Raw genomic sequence first — 19,397 nt, 5'->3', positions numbered from 1 at the left:
ACCCCATTTAGTCGACTGGTTAATTGTTTTGTCGATAGGCTGTTGGTCGATAGAGATTTTTTTAGTTGAGCAGTGGCAAATATATCAAAAAAACTATTATGGCACACGAGACACCTGTCTGATTCACACATTTACAATGTTTGTTTGGTTACGGTACTTTCTGTAAATTGCATTCAATATATTATTGTTACAGTCTTATTGTTGTCATTGCAGGAGTGGACATGTTTGCAGAGCGCACAACCTAGGCTACACTTATTTCATTCCTTTTAAGAGTTGTCAATTTATTCATTGTCTTTTGTTTGGAGCGCTACTGTCAATCTTGAGTAACATGCTGACCACACCGCTCCCATTACGTAAAATAAATGTAGACATACACTACCGGTCAAAGGTTGTAGAACGCCTACTCATTCAAGGGTTTTCCTTTTATTTTTTACATTGTAGAATAATAGTGAAGACATCAAAACTATGACATAACACATGGAATCATATAGTAACCAAAAAAAGTGTTAAAAAAATTAAAATATGTTATATTTGAGATTATTCAAAGTAGCCAAAATTGACGACAGCTTTGCAAACTCTTGGCATTATGTCAACCAGTTTCACGAGGTAGTCACCTGGAATGCATTTAAATTAACAGGTGTGCCTTCTTAAAAGTTCATTTGTGGAATTTATTTCCTTCTTAATGCTTTTGAGCTAATCAGTTGTGTTGTGACAAGGTAGGGGTGGTATACAGAAGATAGCCCTATTTGGTAAAAGACCAAGTCCATATTATGGCAAGAACAGCTCAAATAAGCAAAGAGAAATGGCAGTCCATCATTACTTTAAAACATGAAGGTCAGTCAATCCATAAAGTTTCACAAACTTTTAAAGTTTCTTCAAGTGCAGTCGCAAAAAACATCAAGCACTATGATGAACCTGGATCTCATGAGGACCGCCACAGGAATGGAAGACCCAGAGTTCTCTGCTGCAGAGGATAAGTTACCAGACTCAGAAATTGTAGCCCAAATAAATACTTCAGAGTTCAAGTAACAGACACATCTCAACATCAACTGTTCAGAGACTGTGAATCATGCTTAAATGGTCAAATTGCTGCCACGAAACCACTACTAAAAGGACACCAATACGAAGAGGAGACTTGATTGGGCCAAGAAACAAAAGCAATGGACATTAGACCGGTGGAAATTTGTCCTTTGGTCTGGAATCCAAATTGGAGATTTTTGGTTCCAACCACCGACACGGTGTGGGTGAACGGAGGAACTCCGCATGTGGTTTCCCACCGTAAAGCATGGAGGGGGTGGTGTGATGGGTTGGGGGTGCTTTGCTGGTGATCTGGTCTGTGATTTATTTAGAATTCAAGGCACACTTAACCAGCATGGCTACCACAGCATTCTGCAGTGATACTATACCCAAACCAGATGGGATGCCGTGAGATTATAATTTGTTTTTCAACAGGACAATTACCCAACACACCTCCAGGCTGTGTAAGGGCTATTTTACCAAGAAGGAGAATAATGGTGTGCTGCATCAGATGACCTGGCCTCCACAATCCCAAACATCAACCAAATTGAGATGGTTTGGGATGAGTTGGACCGCAGAGTGAAGGAAAAGCAGCCAACAAGTGCTCAGCATATGTGAGAACTCCTTCAAGACTGTTGGAAAAGCATTCCAGGTGAAGCTGGTTGAGAGAATGCCAAGAGTGTGCAAAGCTGTCATCAAGGCAATGGGTGGCTATTTGAAGAATCTCAAATATAAAATACATTTGGATTTGTTTAACACTTTTTGGTTACTACATGATTCCAGGTGTTATTTCACAGTTTTGATGTCCTCAATGTAGAAAAACCCTTGAATGAGTAGGTGTTCTAGAACTTTTGACCGGTAGTGTACATGTTATTCAAGCATTTCATCCAAACTGCTCACGCGCGACTGCATACCCTGGTCCTAAAATAAATAAATGTTTACACTTGATGTGCTACAAGTCCACACTCCCATCTCTTCATTGGTTTTTAGGAACATATACCCACATGGGTGATTGAAAACTGTACTGAGGTCCACACTCCAGTCCAGTTAGTGGTGGTAATGCACCTTAAAGTTGGTTGCCAACCGCCAGAAGATGACTGAAGGAGGAGAGATTACTAGAAACTAACTAGGTTGACCCTTTAACAGAACTGATATGGCAGGTGAAAACCTGAGGAAAATCCAACCCGGAAGTGCTGTTTTTCCTGAAAGCCCTCTGTTCCATTGCCTGCCTTTGCTCCATTTAAAGGGATATCAACCAGATTCATTTTCCTATGGCTTCCCCATGGTGTGAACAGTCTTTAGACATAGTTTCAGGCTTTTAGACATAGTGCCAGCAGCGTTTTGCATGCGCAACAGCTTGGAGCAGACATTTCTCTCTCCTATTCAAATCAAATCAAATCAAATTTTATTTGTCACATACACATGGTTAGCAGATGTTAATGCGAGTGTAGCGAAATGCTTGTGCTTCTAGTTCCGACAATGCAGTGATAACCAACAAGTAATCTAACTAACAATTCCAAAACTACTGTCTTATACACAGTGTAAGGGGATAAGGAATATGTACATAAGGATATATGAATGAGTGATGGTACAGAGCAGCATACAGTAGATGGTATCGAGTACAGTATATACATATGAGATGAGTATGTAGACAAAGTAAACAAAGTGGCATAGTTAAAGTGGCTAGTGACATAAGAATGCAGTCGATGATCTAGAGTACAGTATATACATATGCATATGAGATGAATAATGTAGGGTAAGTAACATTATATAAGGTAGCATTGTTTAAAGTGGCTAGTGATATATTTACATCATTTCCCATTATTAAAGTGGCTGGAGTTGGGTCAGTGTCAATGACAGTGTGTTGGCAGCAGCCACTCAATGTTAGTGATTGCTGTTTAACAGTCTGATGGCCTTGAGATAGAAGCTGTTTTTCAGTCTCTCGGTCCCAGCTTTGATGCACCTGTACTGACCTCGCCTTCTGGATGATAGCGGGGTGAACAGGCAGTGGTTCGGGTGGTTGATGTCCTTGATGATCTTTATGGCCTTCCTGTAACATCGGGTGGTGTAGGTGTCCTGGAGGGCAGGTAGTTTGCCCCCGGTGATGCGTTGTGCAGACCTCACTACCCTCTGGAGAGCCTTACGGTTGAGGGCGGAGCAGTTGCCGTACCAGGCGGTGATACAGCCCGCCAGGATGCTCTCGATTGTGCATCTGTAGAAGTTTGTGAGTGCTTTTGGTGACAAGCCGAATTTCTTCAGCCTCCTGAGGTTGAAGAGGCGCTGCTGCGCCTTCTTCACGACGCTGTCAGTGTGAGTGGACCAATTCAGTTTGTCTGTGATGTGTATGCCGAGGAACTTAAAACTTGCTACCCTCTCCACTACTGATCCATCGATGTGGATAGGGGGTGTTCCCTCTGCTGTTTCCTGAAGTCCACAATCATCTCCTTAGTTTTGTTGACGTTGAGTGTGAGGTTATTTTCCTGACACCACACTCCGAGGGCCCTCACCTCCTCCCTGTAGGCCGTCTCGTCGTTGTTGGTAATCAAGCCTACCACTGTTGTGTCGTCCGCAAACTTGATGATTGAGTTGGAGGCGTGCATGGCCACGCAGTCGTGGGTGAACAGGGAGTACAGGAGAGGGCTCAGAACGCACCCTTGTGGGGCCCCGTGTTGAGGATCAGCGGGGAGGAGATGTTGTTGCCTACCCTCACCACCTGTGGGCGGCCCGTCAGGAAGTCCAGTACCCAGTTGCACAGGGCGGGGTCGAGACCCAGGGTCTCGAGCTTGATGACGAGCTTGGAGGGTACTATGGTATTGAATGCCGAGCTGTAGTCGATGAACAGCATTCTCACATAGGTAATCCTCTTGTCCAGGTGGGTTAGGGCAGTGTGCAGTGTGGTTGAGATTGCATCGTCTGTGGACCTATTTGGGCGGTAAGCAAATTGGAGTGGGTCTAGGGTGTCAGGTAGGGTGGAGGTGATATGGTCCTTGACTAGTCTCTCAAAGCACTTCATGATGACGGAAGTGAGTGCTACGGGCGGTAGTCGTTTAGCTCAGTTACCTTAGCTTTCTTGGGAACAGGAACAATGGTGGCCCTCTTGAAGCATGTGGGAACAGCAGACTGGTATAGGGATTGATTGAATATGTCCGTAAACACACCGGCCAGCTGGTCTGCGCATGCTCTGAGGGCGCGGCTGGGGATGCCGTCTGGGCCTGCAGCCTTGCGAGGGTTAACACGTTTAAATGTCTTACTCACCTCGGCTGCAGTGAAGGAGAGACCGCATGTTTTCGTTGCAGGCCGTGTCAGTGGCACTGTATTGTCCTCAAAGCGGGCAAAAAGTGATTTAGTCTGCCTGGGAGCAAGACATCCTGGTCCGTGACTGGGCTGGGTTTCTTCTTGTAGTCCGTGATTGACTGTAGACCCTGCCACATGCCTCTTGTGTCTGAGCCATTGAATTGAGATTCCACTTTGTCTCTGTACTGACGCTTAGCTTGTTTAATAGCCTTGCGGAGGGAATAGCTGCATTGTTTATATTCGGACATATTACCAGACACCTTGCCCTGATTAAAAGCAGTGGTTCGCGCTTTCAGTTTCACGCGAATGCTGCCATCAATCCACGGTTTCTGGTTTGGGAATGTTTTTATCGTTGCTATGGGAACGACATCTTCGACGCACGTTCTAATGAACTCGCACACCGAATCAGCGTATTCGTCAATATTTCCATCTGACGCAATACGAAACATGTCCCAGTCCACGTGATGGAAGCAGTCTTGGAGTGTGGAGTCAGCTTGGTCTGACCAGCGTTGGACAGACCTCAGCGTGGGAGCCTCTTGTTTAAGTTTCTGCCTGTAGGCAGGGATCAGCAAAATGGAGTCGTGGTCAGCTTTTCCGAAAGGGGGCGGGGCAGGGCCTTATATGCGTCGCGGAAGTTAGAGTAACAATGATCCAAGGTTTTACCACCCTGGTTGCGCAATCGATATGCTGGTAAAATTTAGGGAGTCTTGTTTTCAGATTAGCTTTGTTAAAATCCCCAGCTACAATGAATGCAGCCTCCGGATAAATGGTTTCCAGTTTGCAAAGAGTTAAATAAAGTTCGTTCAGAGCCATCGATGTGTCTGCTTGGGGGGATATATACGGCTGTGATTATAATCGAGGAGAATTCTCTTGGAAGATAATGCGGTCTACATTTGATTGTGAGGAATTCTAAATCACGTGAACAGAAGGATTTGAGTTCCTGTATGTTTCCTTCATCACACCATGTCTCGTTAGTCATGAGGCATACGCCCCCGCCACTCTTCTTACCAGAAAGATGTTTGTTTCTGTCGGCGCGATGCGTGGAGAAACCCGTTGGCTGCACCGCCTCGGATAGCGTCTTCCCAGTAAGCCATGTTTCTGTGAAGCAGAGAACGTTGCAGTCTCTGATGTCCCTCTGGAATGCTACCCTTGCTCGGATTTCGTCAACCTTGTTGTCAAGAGACTGGACATTGGCAAGAAGAATGCTGGGGAGTGGTGCGCGATGTGCCCTTTTTCGGAGTCTGACCAGAACACCGCCTCGTTTCCCTCTTTTTCGGAGTCGTTTCCTTGGGTCGCTGCATGCGATCCATTCCGTTGTCCTGTTTGTAAGGCAGAACACCGGATCCGCGTTGCGGAAAACATATTCTTGGTCGTACTGATGGTGAGTTGGCGCTGATCTTATATTCAGTAGTTCTTCTCGACTGTATGTAATGAAACCTAAGATGACCTGGGGTACTAATGTAAGAAATAACACGTAAAAAAACAAAAAACTGCATAGTTTCCTAGGAACGCGAAGGATCGCGTATTGAAGAAGCTACAGTCCCGGTTGAAATATTATCGATTATATATTTTAAAAACAACCTGAGGATTGAGTATAAAAAACGTTTGACATGTTTCTATGAACTTTACGGATACTATTTGGAATTTTCGTCTGCGATGTCGTGACCGCTCGAGCTAGGAATTTCTGAACATAACGCACCAAATCAAATGGAGGTATTTTTGATATTAAATAAATCTTTATGGAACAAAATGAAAATGTATTGTGCAACTAGGAGTCTCGTGAGTGCAAACATCTGAAGATCAAAGGTAAGCGATTTAATTTATTGCTTTTCTGACTTTCATGACCTATCTACTTGGCTGCTAGCGGTTTGTAATATTTTGTCTGCTGAGAGAGATGTCTTTACATAAACGCTTGGTATGCTTTCGCCGAAAAGCTTTATTTGAAATCTGACACGCCAGGTGGATTAACAACAAGCTAAGCTGTGTTTTGCTATATTGCATTTGTGATTTCATGAAAATTTAATATTTTTAGTAATTTAATTTGAATTTGGCGCTCTGCAATTCAGCGGATGTTGACGAAAATGATCCCGCTAACGGGATGGGTGCATCAAGAAGTTAAATAGTTGATACAATGTTTCAAGTTTGTTGCAGACAGGCCATGTGTTAAAAAAAAAAAAAAAAAAAAATGTGTAACCAATGTGATATATAGGATTTTTTTTTTTTTAAATCAGGATATTTTCTACCTGCAGGTTGCAATGTTTTTATTTGTTGGCTTTATGGAGGCTATTTTTAAATTGTTGGAAATGGCAATGGAAGCTACTTTTTAGGTTTGTATAATTTTTATTTAGATTTCGATAGAATTTTGATTAACCACATGCCAATGATATTTAGATATGAAGAAGTTATAAATTAAATGAAACTGTTTCACGAAAATGTGCATATGAAAACCATAACTGGCACGCAGATCGGTAGAAATTGTAGGATAAATTGGCATTCCACATGAGAAAGGTTGCCGACTCCATGAGTAGCCGACAACCAGCAATTTCAGGAGAGTGATGGCAGAATCTGAAAGCCAACAGGAGCGGGAGGAGAATAGTTGGGCCAGGTTTTTTTTCTTCTGGTTATCTAGATCTCTGGCACCCTTTTGAGGCATGTCTTATTTCATCAACCTGTAAGCTTAAAGCATCAGACAAGCTCAACGCATATAATTGATTTTATTAAAACACATAGGGTGTGTCTATATATGGAAAAATAAACGTTTAAAATTTCGACCAATAGATTGTTTTTAGTCAAGGACAGCCCTATCTCCTCCTCTCCCTCCGGCCATCACACATAGACCAGGCTGCATAAACAAGGTGCTCCTGCTCACATTTCACACTTGCCACATTCACTTTGGCTGGTTGGACTGGAAGTGGTCTCTCTGGTGCAAGTATGTAATATAGTGCTCTATATTCTACAGTAGAAAGTTTCAATTCAAAACCAAAAATAATGTTGTAGGTTGAGAAGATTTTGAGATGTGTGTCTTATGAGATCTAGGCTATATGACACAGTATAATAGGAAAAGTCTTCCTTGGTTTCTTTACAATAAAGCAATTTCTCTCATTCCTTTTTGCTCAACACCTTCTATGCTCTTTACTCAGAGGAAATGTTAGTAGTATTTTTGGAAGCAAACACTTTCATAAAGAGAAGAAAGGCTGCAAAAACAAGCGATTTGGGGGGGTGGGGGGTGCGAAGTTGCGAACAGCAAGAAATGAAGAGAAAATGTGTGGCTTGTAGAGAGATGAGGGAGAAGGAATGAAAGGCAGGAGAGGGTAGAAAAAGAGACTGTCGGAGAGTGGAGACTGACTTTGGGCTGTGGTAAAATAGCACACTATATTTAAAAGAACACTCCAAAGTAATCCAGATCTGACAGATGGAATAAGGAATCCATTTTGATTCTGTATGCTCCATCTGCTTTCCTCTGTTGTGTGGTGTCATTTAGTTATGAATCTCTAGGAGGCCTGAGGACTTCAATGAAAGATGTTGGCATGTAACCACTGGGCATTTGAACTTCACAGGGTTAGCCTACTTTGTTGTCATTATCACCACAGCTCGTCACTGCAGTGTCTTGTGGGTTTAGAATCTGGTTGTTACATTCCCCACTATTCTGTAGGGCTTCCTCCCTTTCAGATTGAGTGGGTGTAGGGGTGAAACACACAAAAAGGGACAGTCCCTCTTGGCCAGCAGGCCATGTTGACCCTATCTAGTGAGTTGACAATGATGAATGGTCTCGTCTCCACCCCGTCAAGACCCCTGCCATAGACCATACACACAGGCCTAGTCATACCCCACTCTAACATCCACCAACACCCCCACCGGCAGACCCCTTTCTTAGCCCTCTGTTCCAGCCACACTTAAGGTCTTTCCCTGCCCCACTGTCCCAGGGCCAGGCAAGCCACCATCTTGTCTCAAGGTGCCCCTGGGCCTGTCTTTAGTCTCTTATCTGTGTGGTTTCATTCTGTCAATACATCTCATTGAGCTGTGGTGGGCAAGTGGACTGGGTGGAAAATCAACACCCTGGGTTTGTTTCTTCAAAATCACAGGGTTTTGTTAACTCAGGTTTGCCTGGCCACTCAGTGTGTGTTATGAGCTACTGTGGTTGTGTGTGCTGGTCTGCTGGAGTAGAGGAGACGGAGTGGTTACAGTGAAAGGAGTGAGGGAGAGATTAAGCTAACGCAGTGCTCTGAGGTTACAGTGAAAGGAGTGAGGGAGAGATTAAGCTAACGCAGTGCTTCTCCACTCAGCTTTCCCTCCTCCCTTGTGCTGGAGTTTCTGGTTCTCTCCTGTTTCACCTGAGGCTATGGGAGGCTCAATGGGGATAGGAAATCACATCATGGCTCTCTGTAGGGCAAGCTCATGATGAAAGAGAACTGACATATATAGACAGGAGTAGAAAGGGGGTGAGGTTAAGTCAGTGGGGCAAAGGCAAGGGGTAACAGAGGATTTGAGGGTCTGAGAGACTAAAAGTAGGATGGAGGGGTTAAATGAAGAGAACGAGATGGTGGAAATAATGAAAAGGGGGATAAATTGAGGGAGAGAGAGAAAGAGAGAGAGTGAAGGATTAAGACACCAGGTGAGATGTGTCCAGAGGCATTTAGCTCGGCGAGTTGAGGGATGATTGATAGAGTGATGCGGAAGGGGCAGTGACAGGTCATTTCTGTCCCTCTCCTTTCTCCTCCCCTCCCATACCTCTCATCAGTGACAAGTCAGCTCTGAGATACTCTCCTCAAATTACTGCTAAAGAGGCATCCTCCTTTCTTTACTCCCTATTTTTTCCTCTCTCTGCCCCAAGCTAAATTCTGTCAGATCAAACCAACTACTACACACCAAACTCCCTCTCCCCTTCTCTGTTCAGTCAAGAGAGAGAAAATTAATCAGTTTGCACCATGGCACTGCAGTAGACAAAGGGATCTTGTTCAGGGGAAAAAAAGGTTTGGATGTCATTACTCTTGCCCTAGGGTTGCTGTGATGAGGTACTAGGCCCAACTCTAAATCTATCCTGAGCGAGAGAGAGAGAGCAAGAGAGAGATAGATAGATATAAATGTTTTATTGGAAACCTTTTAAGTTTACCAGTAAACTACCAGAATTTTGATAACTCAAGGATTTGATGTAATTTCTCTCAAGACATCAAGTGGCCCTTTTGTGTCCTTCAGATTATCACACATTGGCCCTCTGTGGGTTTATCACGTCAAATATGTCAAATAATAAATAAAGATCAACACACTTTGCTGTGACTTACCAGTACACTTGGGCACTAACGAAAGCCCAGGCTCAACAGACAGTGACACACAAACACACAGTGGTGACACACGCCTCGTTCTCACACCCTGGCTGAAGGCTTGTAGTCCCACCGGTTCAACAGCTTAAACACACCCTGCTCTGCCAGCCAGCCTCTCCCTCCCAGACTCATAATTCTCTCATTAGGTTCCCAGTAAGCAAAAAGAGAGACAGAAATGAGTGCTTGGGTGTCACCTCCACAAAAAAAGCATTACTAAGCATCAGCTGAATGTTCCCCTAATTCCTTCTCTGTATCCTCCTGTTCCCTTTGCACAAAAGCCAACAGGCAGCCATCAATCTGTTTTGGAGCACATTTCAGCCTGCCTCCCTTGTCCCCCGGCAGTGTTCAGCCTTGTCCTAAAGACAGCATATCAACACAACAGTAGTCTTTACAATTAACTCTGACCCCTGGGCTGCTGCACAGTCCATAATTGCACTTGTCTTGAGAGGGATGGACCAGGCACTGTTTTTTCACTGCTTGCCTTAACATGTTGGAAGTCTTATAAACACAATGGGATTTTCACACAATGACTCTTTTAAGGTCAGCCAGCGGGCGGGCAGGAGGGAGAGAGCTGGGACTGTGTGTGCCGTCTGACTGGTTAATCAGTCTAACAGTTGCCCTCCTCTGTCACCCGACTGGCCTTGGACTGAAAGACTCCTCTCTTCAGGAGGAGCAACCCTCTGCCCGATATGGGACAAAGGACTAAATTAATTCAAATAGATAATAGAGAAGAGGGACAAACTCAAATGTTGAAACTTCCTTCTGGGGCAGTCAGCCAGTTACACAAGTCACCGTTAAAACCAGTGTGTGACTCAAGCAGTCTGTTCAGTGTTCTTTGTCTTGGGCTCACTTGTCCTCCTACTGGCTCTCATTACAACCACTGACTGTGAAAGCTAGGCCTAGCTTAGGTCAGTGTCTTGTTCTACACCAGAGGCACACAATGTAGGATCCTATAAAATACATAAAGCGGAGGATGCAGACGGAATCACGGAATCTAGACATTGAAATGGAATTCAAAAACATTCAAAAATGTATTGAACTTATTAGTATGAAATCAAATAATGTATTCAACTTACTACAACATGTATTACATTTGCCCAAGACATTCAAAAATGATTCAGTGATTCGTATTTCCAGCAACTTTCTGAAGAGGCAACGCACAGGAATGCCCGTGCATTGATTATTTATTCTGTTACTATGATTTTATTTAGCAAATATTTGTCTTACTTTTTAACTCTGTGTTGTTGTGGATGAGCTGGTAAGTAAGCATTTCACGGTAAAGTCTACAACTGCTGTATTCGGTCCATGTAGCCAATAAAATGTGATTATCCAGTGGCGATTTATTTAGCAAACTCTGCAATTACATGTGTGGTACAGAAACACAGCTAACCAAACAAGTCTCTTGCTGGTGCTCAGTTGAATTAAAGAGCATCTACATTTATTAGATTTTTCCCAGACTCCAAAAGTGGTCTCCTGTTTGGGTTTAAGCACTTAAAACATCCAAAGGGTGTGATTTTGAGAGCGAAACCCCTCCCCCCAAAAAATGAAACCTGGAAAAACAAAAATGGATAAAACAGAATTTGGAAAAAAATAAAGCAGACTTTATAGGGCCCTAATAATGGACTCCATACACCTGTAGGGGAACATATTTGCTTTATAGTTGAATTGAAAACATTGACTATAGCCTAGATGTTTTCTATTTATTTCGGAAGCAGCAAACTTTTCAGATTCCACAGATCTGGGAACAGAAACAGAGCGTGACTCACACCCCATTACATGCAACGTGATAGGTTCATGACCCAGCTGTGTGTTTCTATAATTGGTGTATAGATTGGGAGTGTCCGTTCTTTCTATGCTAAGTAAATGTATAATTACAAGCACTGTGAAATAACTGCAGACCTTTACAGAACATTAAAAAGCTATACCCAATCTGGATTTAGACAGTGAACCATTGCCATTGAATACAGTGGAAGAGTCTTGATTCATTTGGCAACACAAGACCCCTTTGAAAATGTACGACTTGGGAGATCCCCCGCAATCTCTACAAAAAAAAACAGCTTGGAGGTGGAAGTATTCTTTGGTGGGGCTGCCAGTATTGTTATTACTCAGTGATCCTTGGGTTGGCACTGGACCCAACAACCACCTGAGGGGTTTCTCCTCGGCCAAGCCAGTCTTACCTGCAGTATCCTGTCCCGTTGGTGAAGGTGGCACATGTAGCATTGTTGACACACGGCTTAACAGCATCCAGACACTGGAGAGCTGCAACAGACAGGAATACAACACATCAGTCAAGAACACACAACCAATAACTTTAGTGATTATTTCCAATAGGCCTTGATCTGTTTATTCAGAATCCTCTTGAAAACATGCATTTAAAAAAAATCCTAATATATTTCAGTCTTATGCCATCCAAACTCAAGCACATCTTACCACTCCTGCCACCCAACCCCAGGTGATCATATTAATATAGGAAACTACAAGAGCCACATTGGCCAGCCAGTGAACATGCAGCAGACAGAGACATCAGTGAGCCTTGATAGAGACCACAATGCTCATCTACGTCAGGGTTTCCCAAACTCAGTGCTGCCCCCCCCCCATTGCACCTTTTGGTCTTTTCCCAAGCACTACACAGCTGATTCATACCAACTCTTCATCAAGCTTTGATGATTTGAATCAGCTGTGTAGTATAGGGCAAAAAACAATATATACGTGCACCCGAGGGGGGGGGGCTGCTAGTCAGACACTCAGGCTCAGCGTCACTTCCCTGTCAAAATAAAGGTTAAGAAAAATACGATTCAAAAAATAAACACTTCCTCTATTGTGTGGGGAGGATGCAACCAGAGACGGCACTCAAGTGCTCCTGATGCATACCAGGTGGTAGTTAGGCTTTGGCGGTATATCGTATAAATAAAGCCACAGGAATGTTTTTATTACTATTTACTCAACTATTTATTTTAAGTTTTTGTATCTACTTTATTAATGAATACCTGCAGTAATTTGTGCAGAACGTTAGGAGATAAAGCAGATTGCGTACTTCATTTCACCTGTCACATACTCCACTGGATCCTTGTTGTAAACTCTGGACCTTGGCACCGGATCACCACTGCTACCGATTGGCTATAGTGGCTAACGCCACTGCCACGAAGCTAGCACCAGTTAGCCGTGAGCCAGGCGCATCTCCCGGCTAGCAAACTAAATTCTACAATACCTCTTTCGCCATCTGGCTTGGATTCTCTGTCGACACGGCACCCCGCCGTACCACCACGACTGGCCTGCCGATGAATACTCCATCCGCTGTGCCTTCAACCGGCCTCCATCGGAGCAGACGCTCCTACTAGCCCCGGGCTACTAACTTTAAACGCTGTGTCACCCGCGTGATAGCGTAGTGGCGGCTTCTCTGTTCCATCTACTGCTGCCCCCTGGACACTATGATCACTTGGCTACATAGCTGATGCCTGCTGGACTGTCCATTAATCACGGTATTCCATTCTGTTTATTTAATCTGTCGGCCCCAGCCGCGAACTCAGGCTCTGTGTGTAGTTAATCTGACCCACTCTGCCTAGTCATCGCCATTTTACCTGATGTTGTTGTGTTAGCTGATTAGCTGTTGTTGTCTCACCTGTTGTTTTAGCTAGCTCTCCCAATCAACACCTGCGATTACTTTATGCCTGGCTGTATGTCTCAAATGTCAATATGCCTTGTATACTGTTGTTCAGGTTAGTTATCATCATTTTAGTTTACAATGGAGCCCCTAGTTCCACTCTTCATACCTCTGAAACCTCCTTTGTCCCACCTCCCACACATGCGGTGACCTCACCCATTATAACCAGCATGTCCAGAGATACAATCTCTCTTATCATCACCCAGTGCCTGGGCTTACCTCCGCTGTACCCGCACCCCACCATACCCCTGTCTGCGCATTATGCCTGGAATATATTCTACCATGCCCAGAAATCTGCCCCTTTTATTCTCTGTCCCCAACGCTCTAGGCAACCAGTTTTGATAGCCTTTAGCCGCACCCTCATCCTACTCCTCCTCTGTTCCACGGGTGATTTGGAGGTAAACCCAGGCCCTGCATGTCCCCAGGCACCTTCATTTGTTGACTTCTGTGATCGAAAAAGCCTTGGTTTCATGCATGTCAACATCAGAAGCCTCCTCCCTAAGTTTGTTTTACTCACTGCTTTAGCACACTCTGCCAACCCTGATGTCCTTGCTGTGTCTGAATCCTGGCTTAGGAAGGCCACCAAAAATTCTGAGACTTCCATACCCAACTATAACATTTTCCGTCAAGATAGAATTGCCAAAGGGGGAGGAGTTGCAGTCTACTGCAGAGATAGCCTGCAAAGTAATGTCATACTTTCCAGGTCCATACCCAAACAGTTCGAACTTCTAATTTTAAAAATTAATCTTTCCAGAAATAAGTCTCTCACTGTTGCCGCCTGCTACCGACCCCCCTCAGCTCCCAGCTGTGCCCTGGACACCATTTGTGAATTGATCGCTCCTCATCTAGCTTCAGAGTTTGTTCTGTTAGGTGACCTAAACTGGAATATGCTTAACACCCCGGCAGTCGTACAATCTAAGCTAGATGCCCTCAATCGCACACAAATCATCAATGAACGTACCAGGTAAAACCCTAAATCTGTAAACATGGTCACCCTCATAGACATTATCCTGACCAACTGGCCCTCCAAATACACCTCCGCTGTCTTCAATCAGGATCTCAGCGATCACTGCCTCATTGCCTGTATCCGCGGTCAAACGACCACCCCTCATCACTGTCAATTGCTCTCTAAAACACTTCTGCGAGCAGGCCTTTCTAAACAACCTGGCCCGGGTATCCTGGAAGGATATTGACCTCATCCCGTCAGTTAAGGATGCCCTGTCATTCTTTAAAAGTAAATTCCTCACCATCTTAGATAAGCATGCTCCGTTCAAAAAAATGCAGAACTAAGAACAGATATAGCCCGTGGTTCACTCCAGACCTGACTGCCCTCGACCAGCACAGAAACATCCTGTGGCGGACCGCAAAAGCATCGAATAGTCCCCGCGATATGCAACTGTTCAGGGAAGTCCAGAGCCAATACACGCAGTCAGTCAGGAAAGCAAAGGCCAGCTTTTTCAGATTTTTTCCTGTAGCTCTAACAGGAACCTCGGCCAACAGCTCCCCCCCCCCCACCCCCCGCAGCTACCTCCCCCAGCTTCTCCTTTACCCAAATCCAGATAGCAGATGTTCTGAAAGAGCTGCAAAACCTGGACCCATACAAATCAGCTGGGCTTGACAATCTGGACCCTCTATTTCAGAAACTATCCGCCGCCATTGTCGCAACCCCTATTACCAGCCTGTTCAACCGATCTTTCATATCGTCTGAGATCCCCAAGGATTGGAAAGCTGCCGCGGTCATTACGCTCTTCAAAGGGGGAGACACCCTGGACCCAAACTGCTACAGACCTATATCCATCCTGCCCTGCCTATCTAAGGTCTTCGAAAGCCAAGTCAACAAACAGACCACTGACCATCTCGAATCCCACCGTACCTTCTCCGCTGTGCAATCTGGTTTCCGAGCCGGTCACGGGTGCACCTCAGCCACGCTCAAGGTACTAAACGATATCATAACCGCCATCGATAAAAGACAGTACTGTGCAGCCGTCTTCATCGACCTGGCCAAGGCTTTTTTTCTCTGTCAATCATCATATTCTTATCGGCAGACTCAGTAGCCTCGGTTTTTCTAATGACTGCCTTGCCTGGTTCACCAACTACTTTGCAGACAGAGTTCAGTGTGTCAAATCAGAGGGCATGTTGTCCGGTCCTCTGGCAGTCTCTATGGGGGTGCCACAGGTTTCAATTCTTGGGACGACTCTTTTCTCTGTATATATCAATGATGTTGGTCTTGCTGCGGGCGATTCCCTGATCCACCTCTACGCAGACGACACCATTCTGTATACTTCCGGCCCTTCCTTGGACACTGTGCTATCTAACCTCCAAACGAGCTTCAATGCCATACAACACTCCTTCCGCTGCCTCCAACTGCTCTTAAACGCCAGTAAAAACCAAATGCATGCTTTTCAACCATTCGCTGCCTGCACCCGCACGACCGACTAGCATCACCACCCTGGATGGTTCCGACCTAGAATATGTGGACATCTATAAGTACCTAGGTGTCTGGCTAGACTGTAAACTCTCCTTCCAGACTCATATCAAACATCTCCAATCTAAAATCAAATATAGAATCGGCTTTCTATTTCGCAACAAAGCCTCCTTCACTCACGCTGCCAAACTTACCCTAGTAAATCTGACTATCCTACCGATCCTCGACTTCGGCGATGTCATCTACAAAATAGCTTCCAATACTCTACTCAGCAAACTGGATGCAGTTTATCACAGTGCCATCCGTTTTGTTACTAAAGCACCTTATACCACCCACCATTGCGACCTGTATGCTCTAGTCAGCTGGCCCTCACTACATATTCGTTGCCAGACCCACTGGCTCCAGGTCATCTACAAGTCCATGCTAGGTAAAGCTCTGCCTTATCTCAGTTCATTGGTCACGATGGCAACACCCACCCGTAGCACGCGCTCCAGCAGGTGTATCTCACTGATCATCCCTAAAGCCAACACCTAATTTGGCCGCCTTTCCTTCCAGTTCTCTGCTGCCGGTGACTGGAATGAATTGCAAAAATCACTGAAGTTGGAGACTTTTATCTCCTTCATCAACTTTAAACATATGCTATCTGAGCAGCTAACCGATCGCTGCAGCTGTACATAGTCCATCGGTAAATAGCCCACTCAACTCACCTACCTCATCCCCATCGGTAAATAGCCCACCCAATTCACCTACCTCATCCCCATACTGTTTTTATTTATTTACTTTTCTGCTCTTTTGCACACCAATATCTCTACCTAATTAAAGTTGGGTTGGAGCGAGCCGGTCGCATCCGCGCTTCGGTCTGCAGGTTGTATAACTTTTTCATTACATTTCATTATAGTACAACGGTCTGATTTGTCTAATCTTAGCAATTTCTTCTTAGCTAGCTACATAGTCGTCGTTGTATCAAAGATAATTGCGTAATTATCGTATTTCGTCGTCTCCTATCTGCCCAACACGTTCACCGTCTACCGTAGCACTGTAGTAACTATCACACTCAACTGAACGACTTGATTAGTGTAGTGTTAGCTAGCTACATAGTTGTCTTTGCTGTCTTCGTATCCAAGATAATTGTGTAGTTAGAGTGTGTAGTCTTAGAGTGATTATCTTAATTTACCGAGGTTAGCTAGCCAGCTATTTTGTCGTCCTTAACGTAGGAGACACTCCTAGCTAGCCAATAGCCAGCCAACGTCTACTGAATAGAACTTTCGCATTCGGTCGCATTCGCTTCGCTCCACAGGTAGTATCATATTTTCATTTCATTTCATTACAGTCCCAACGGTGTGATTTGTTTGATCGTAGCTAGCTATATAGCTAGCTACATAGCCGTCTTTGTTTCAAAGATAATTGTGTAGTCTAGAGCGATTTTCTAGGTTAGCTAGCCAGCTATTGTCGTTCTCCTAACGCAACGTAATGTAACCAACACTGCTAGCTAGCCAGCTTGCCCCGAAAAGCAGCATTGTAGAAACTTCACACTCAACGGAACGACTTGATTAGGGTAGTGTCAACAACGCAGCTAGCCTACCTCAGCAGTACTGTATCATTTTAATCATTTTAGTCAATTAGATTCTTGCTACGTAAGCTTAACTTTCTGAACATTCGAGACGTGTAGTCCACTTGTCATTCAATCTCCTCTGCATTAGCGTAGCCTCTTCTCTAGCCTGTCAACTATGTGTCTGTCTATCCCTGTTCTCTCCTCTCTGCACAGACCATACAAACGCTCCACACCGCATGGCCGCGGCCACCCTAATCTGGTGGTCCCAGCGCGCACGACCCACGTGGAGTTCCAGGTCTCCGGTAGCCTCTGGAACTGCCGATCTGCGGCCAACAAGGCAGAGTTCATCTCAGCCTATGCCTCCCTCCAGTCCCTCGACTTCTTGGCTCTGACGGAAACATGGATCACCACAGACAACACCGCTACTCCTACTGCTCTCTCTTCGTCCGCCCACGTGCTCTCGCACACCCCGAGAGCTTCTGGTCAGCGGGGTGGTGGCACCGGGATCCTCATCTCTCCCAAGTGGTCATTCTCTCTTTCTCCCCTTACCCATCTGTCTATCGCCTCCTTTGAATTCCATGCTGTCACAGTTACCAGCCCTTTCAAGCTTAACATCCTTATCATTTATCGCCCTCCAAGTTCCCTCGGAGAGTTCATCAATGAGCTTGATGCCTTGATAAGCTCCTTTCCTGAGGACGGCTCACCTCTCACAGTTCTGGGCGAATTTAACCTCCCCACGTCTACCTTTGACTCATTCCTCTCTGCCTCCTTCTTTCCACTCCTCTCCTCTTTTGACCTCACCCTCTCACCTTCCCCCCTACTCACAAGGCAGGCAATACGCTCGACCTCATCTTTACTAGATGCTGTTCCTCCACTAACCTCATTGCAACCCCTCCAAGTCTCCGACCACTACCTTGTATCCTTTTCCCTCTCGCTCTCATCCAACACTTCCCACACTGCCCCTACTCGGATGGTATCGCGCCGTCCCAACCTTCGCTCTCTCTCCCCGCTACTCTCTCCTCTTCCATCCTATCATCTCTTCCCTCTGCTCAAACCTTCTCCAACCTATCTCCTGATTCTGCCTCCTCAACCCTCCTCTCCTCCCTTTCTGCATCCTTTGACTCTCTATGTCCCCTATCCTCCAGGCCGGCTCGGTCCTCCCCTCCCGCTCCGTGGCTCGACGACTCATTGCGAGCTCACAGAACAGGGCTCCGGGCAGCCGAGCGGAAATGGAGGAAAACTCGCCTCCCTGCGGACCTGGCATCCTTTCACTCCCTCCTCTCTACATTTTCCTCCTCTGTCTCTGCTGCTAAAGCCACTTTCTACCACTCTAAATTCCAAGCATCTGCCTCTAACCCTAGGAAGCTCTTTGCCACCTTCTCCTCCCTCTTGAATCCTCCTCCCCCTCCCCCTCCTCCCTCTCTGCAGATGACTTCGTCAACCATTTTGAAAAGAAGGTCGACGACATCCGATCCTCGTTTGCTAAGTCAAACGACACCGCTGGTTCTGCTCACACTGCCCTACCCTGTGCTCTGACCTCTTTCTCCCCTCTCTCTCCAGATGACATCTCGCGTCTTGTGACGGCCCGGCCGCCCAACAACCTGCCCGCTTGACCCTATCCCTCCTCTCTTCTCCAGACCATCTCCGGTGACCTTCTCCCTTACCTCACCTCGCTCATCAACTCATCCCTGACCGCTGGCTACGTCCCTCCCGTCTTCAAGAGAGCGAGAGTTGCACCCCTTCTGAAAAAAAACCTACACTCGATCCCTCCGATGTCAACAACTACAGACCAGTATCCCTTCTTTCTTTTCTCTCCAAAACTCTTGAACGTGCCGTCCTTGGCCAGCTCTCCCGCTATCTCTCTCAGAATGACCTTCTTGATCCAAATCAGTCAGGTTTCAAGACTAGTCATTCAACTGAGACTGCTCTTCTCTGTATCACGGAGTCGCTCCGCACTGCTAAAGCTAACTCTCTCTCCTCTGCTCTCATCCTTCTAGACCTATCGGCTGCCTTCGATACTGTGAACCATCAGATCCTCCTCTCCACCCTCTCCGAGTTGGGCATCTCCGGCGCGGCCCACGCTTGGATTGCGTCCTACCTGACAGGTCGCTCCTACCAGGTGGCGTGGCG

The 19,397-nt window shown here is 45.6% G+C and overlaps 1 protein-coding gene across 1 annotated transcript in view; it reads right to left on the bottom strand.

Moving 5' to 3' along the window:
- LOC115144946 (neurogenic locus notch homolog protein 2-like) overlaps nucleotides 1-19,397 on the bottom strand; it is a 62,102-nt gene that overhangs the window by 34,654 nt on the left and 8,051 nt on the right. Inside the window, exon 2 of the mRNA XM_029686104.2 lies at nucleotides 11,807-11,888. Coding sequence (XP_029541964.1) covers nucleotides 11,807-11,888 — 82 coding nt within the window. The remainder of the gene's footprint in view (nucleotides 1-11,806; nucleotides 11,889-19,397) is intronic.

This window comes from Oncorhynchus nerka, linkage group LG17 (genome assembly GCF_034236695.1).
Source record: "Oncorhynchus nerka isolate Pitt River linkage group LG17, Oner_Uvic_2.0, whole genome shotgun sequence".
In the NCBI taxonomy this organism is placed as follows: Eukaryota; Metazoa; Chordata; class Actinopteri; order Salmoniformes; family Salmonidae; genus Oncorhynchus; species Oncorhynchus nerka.
This window is presented reverse-complemented; position numbering and strand designations above follow the sequence as displayed.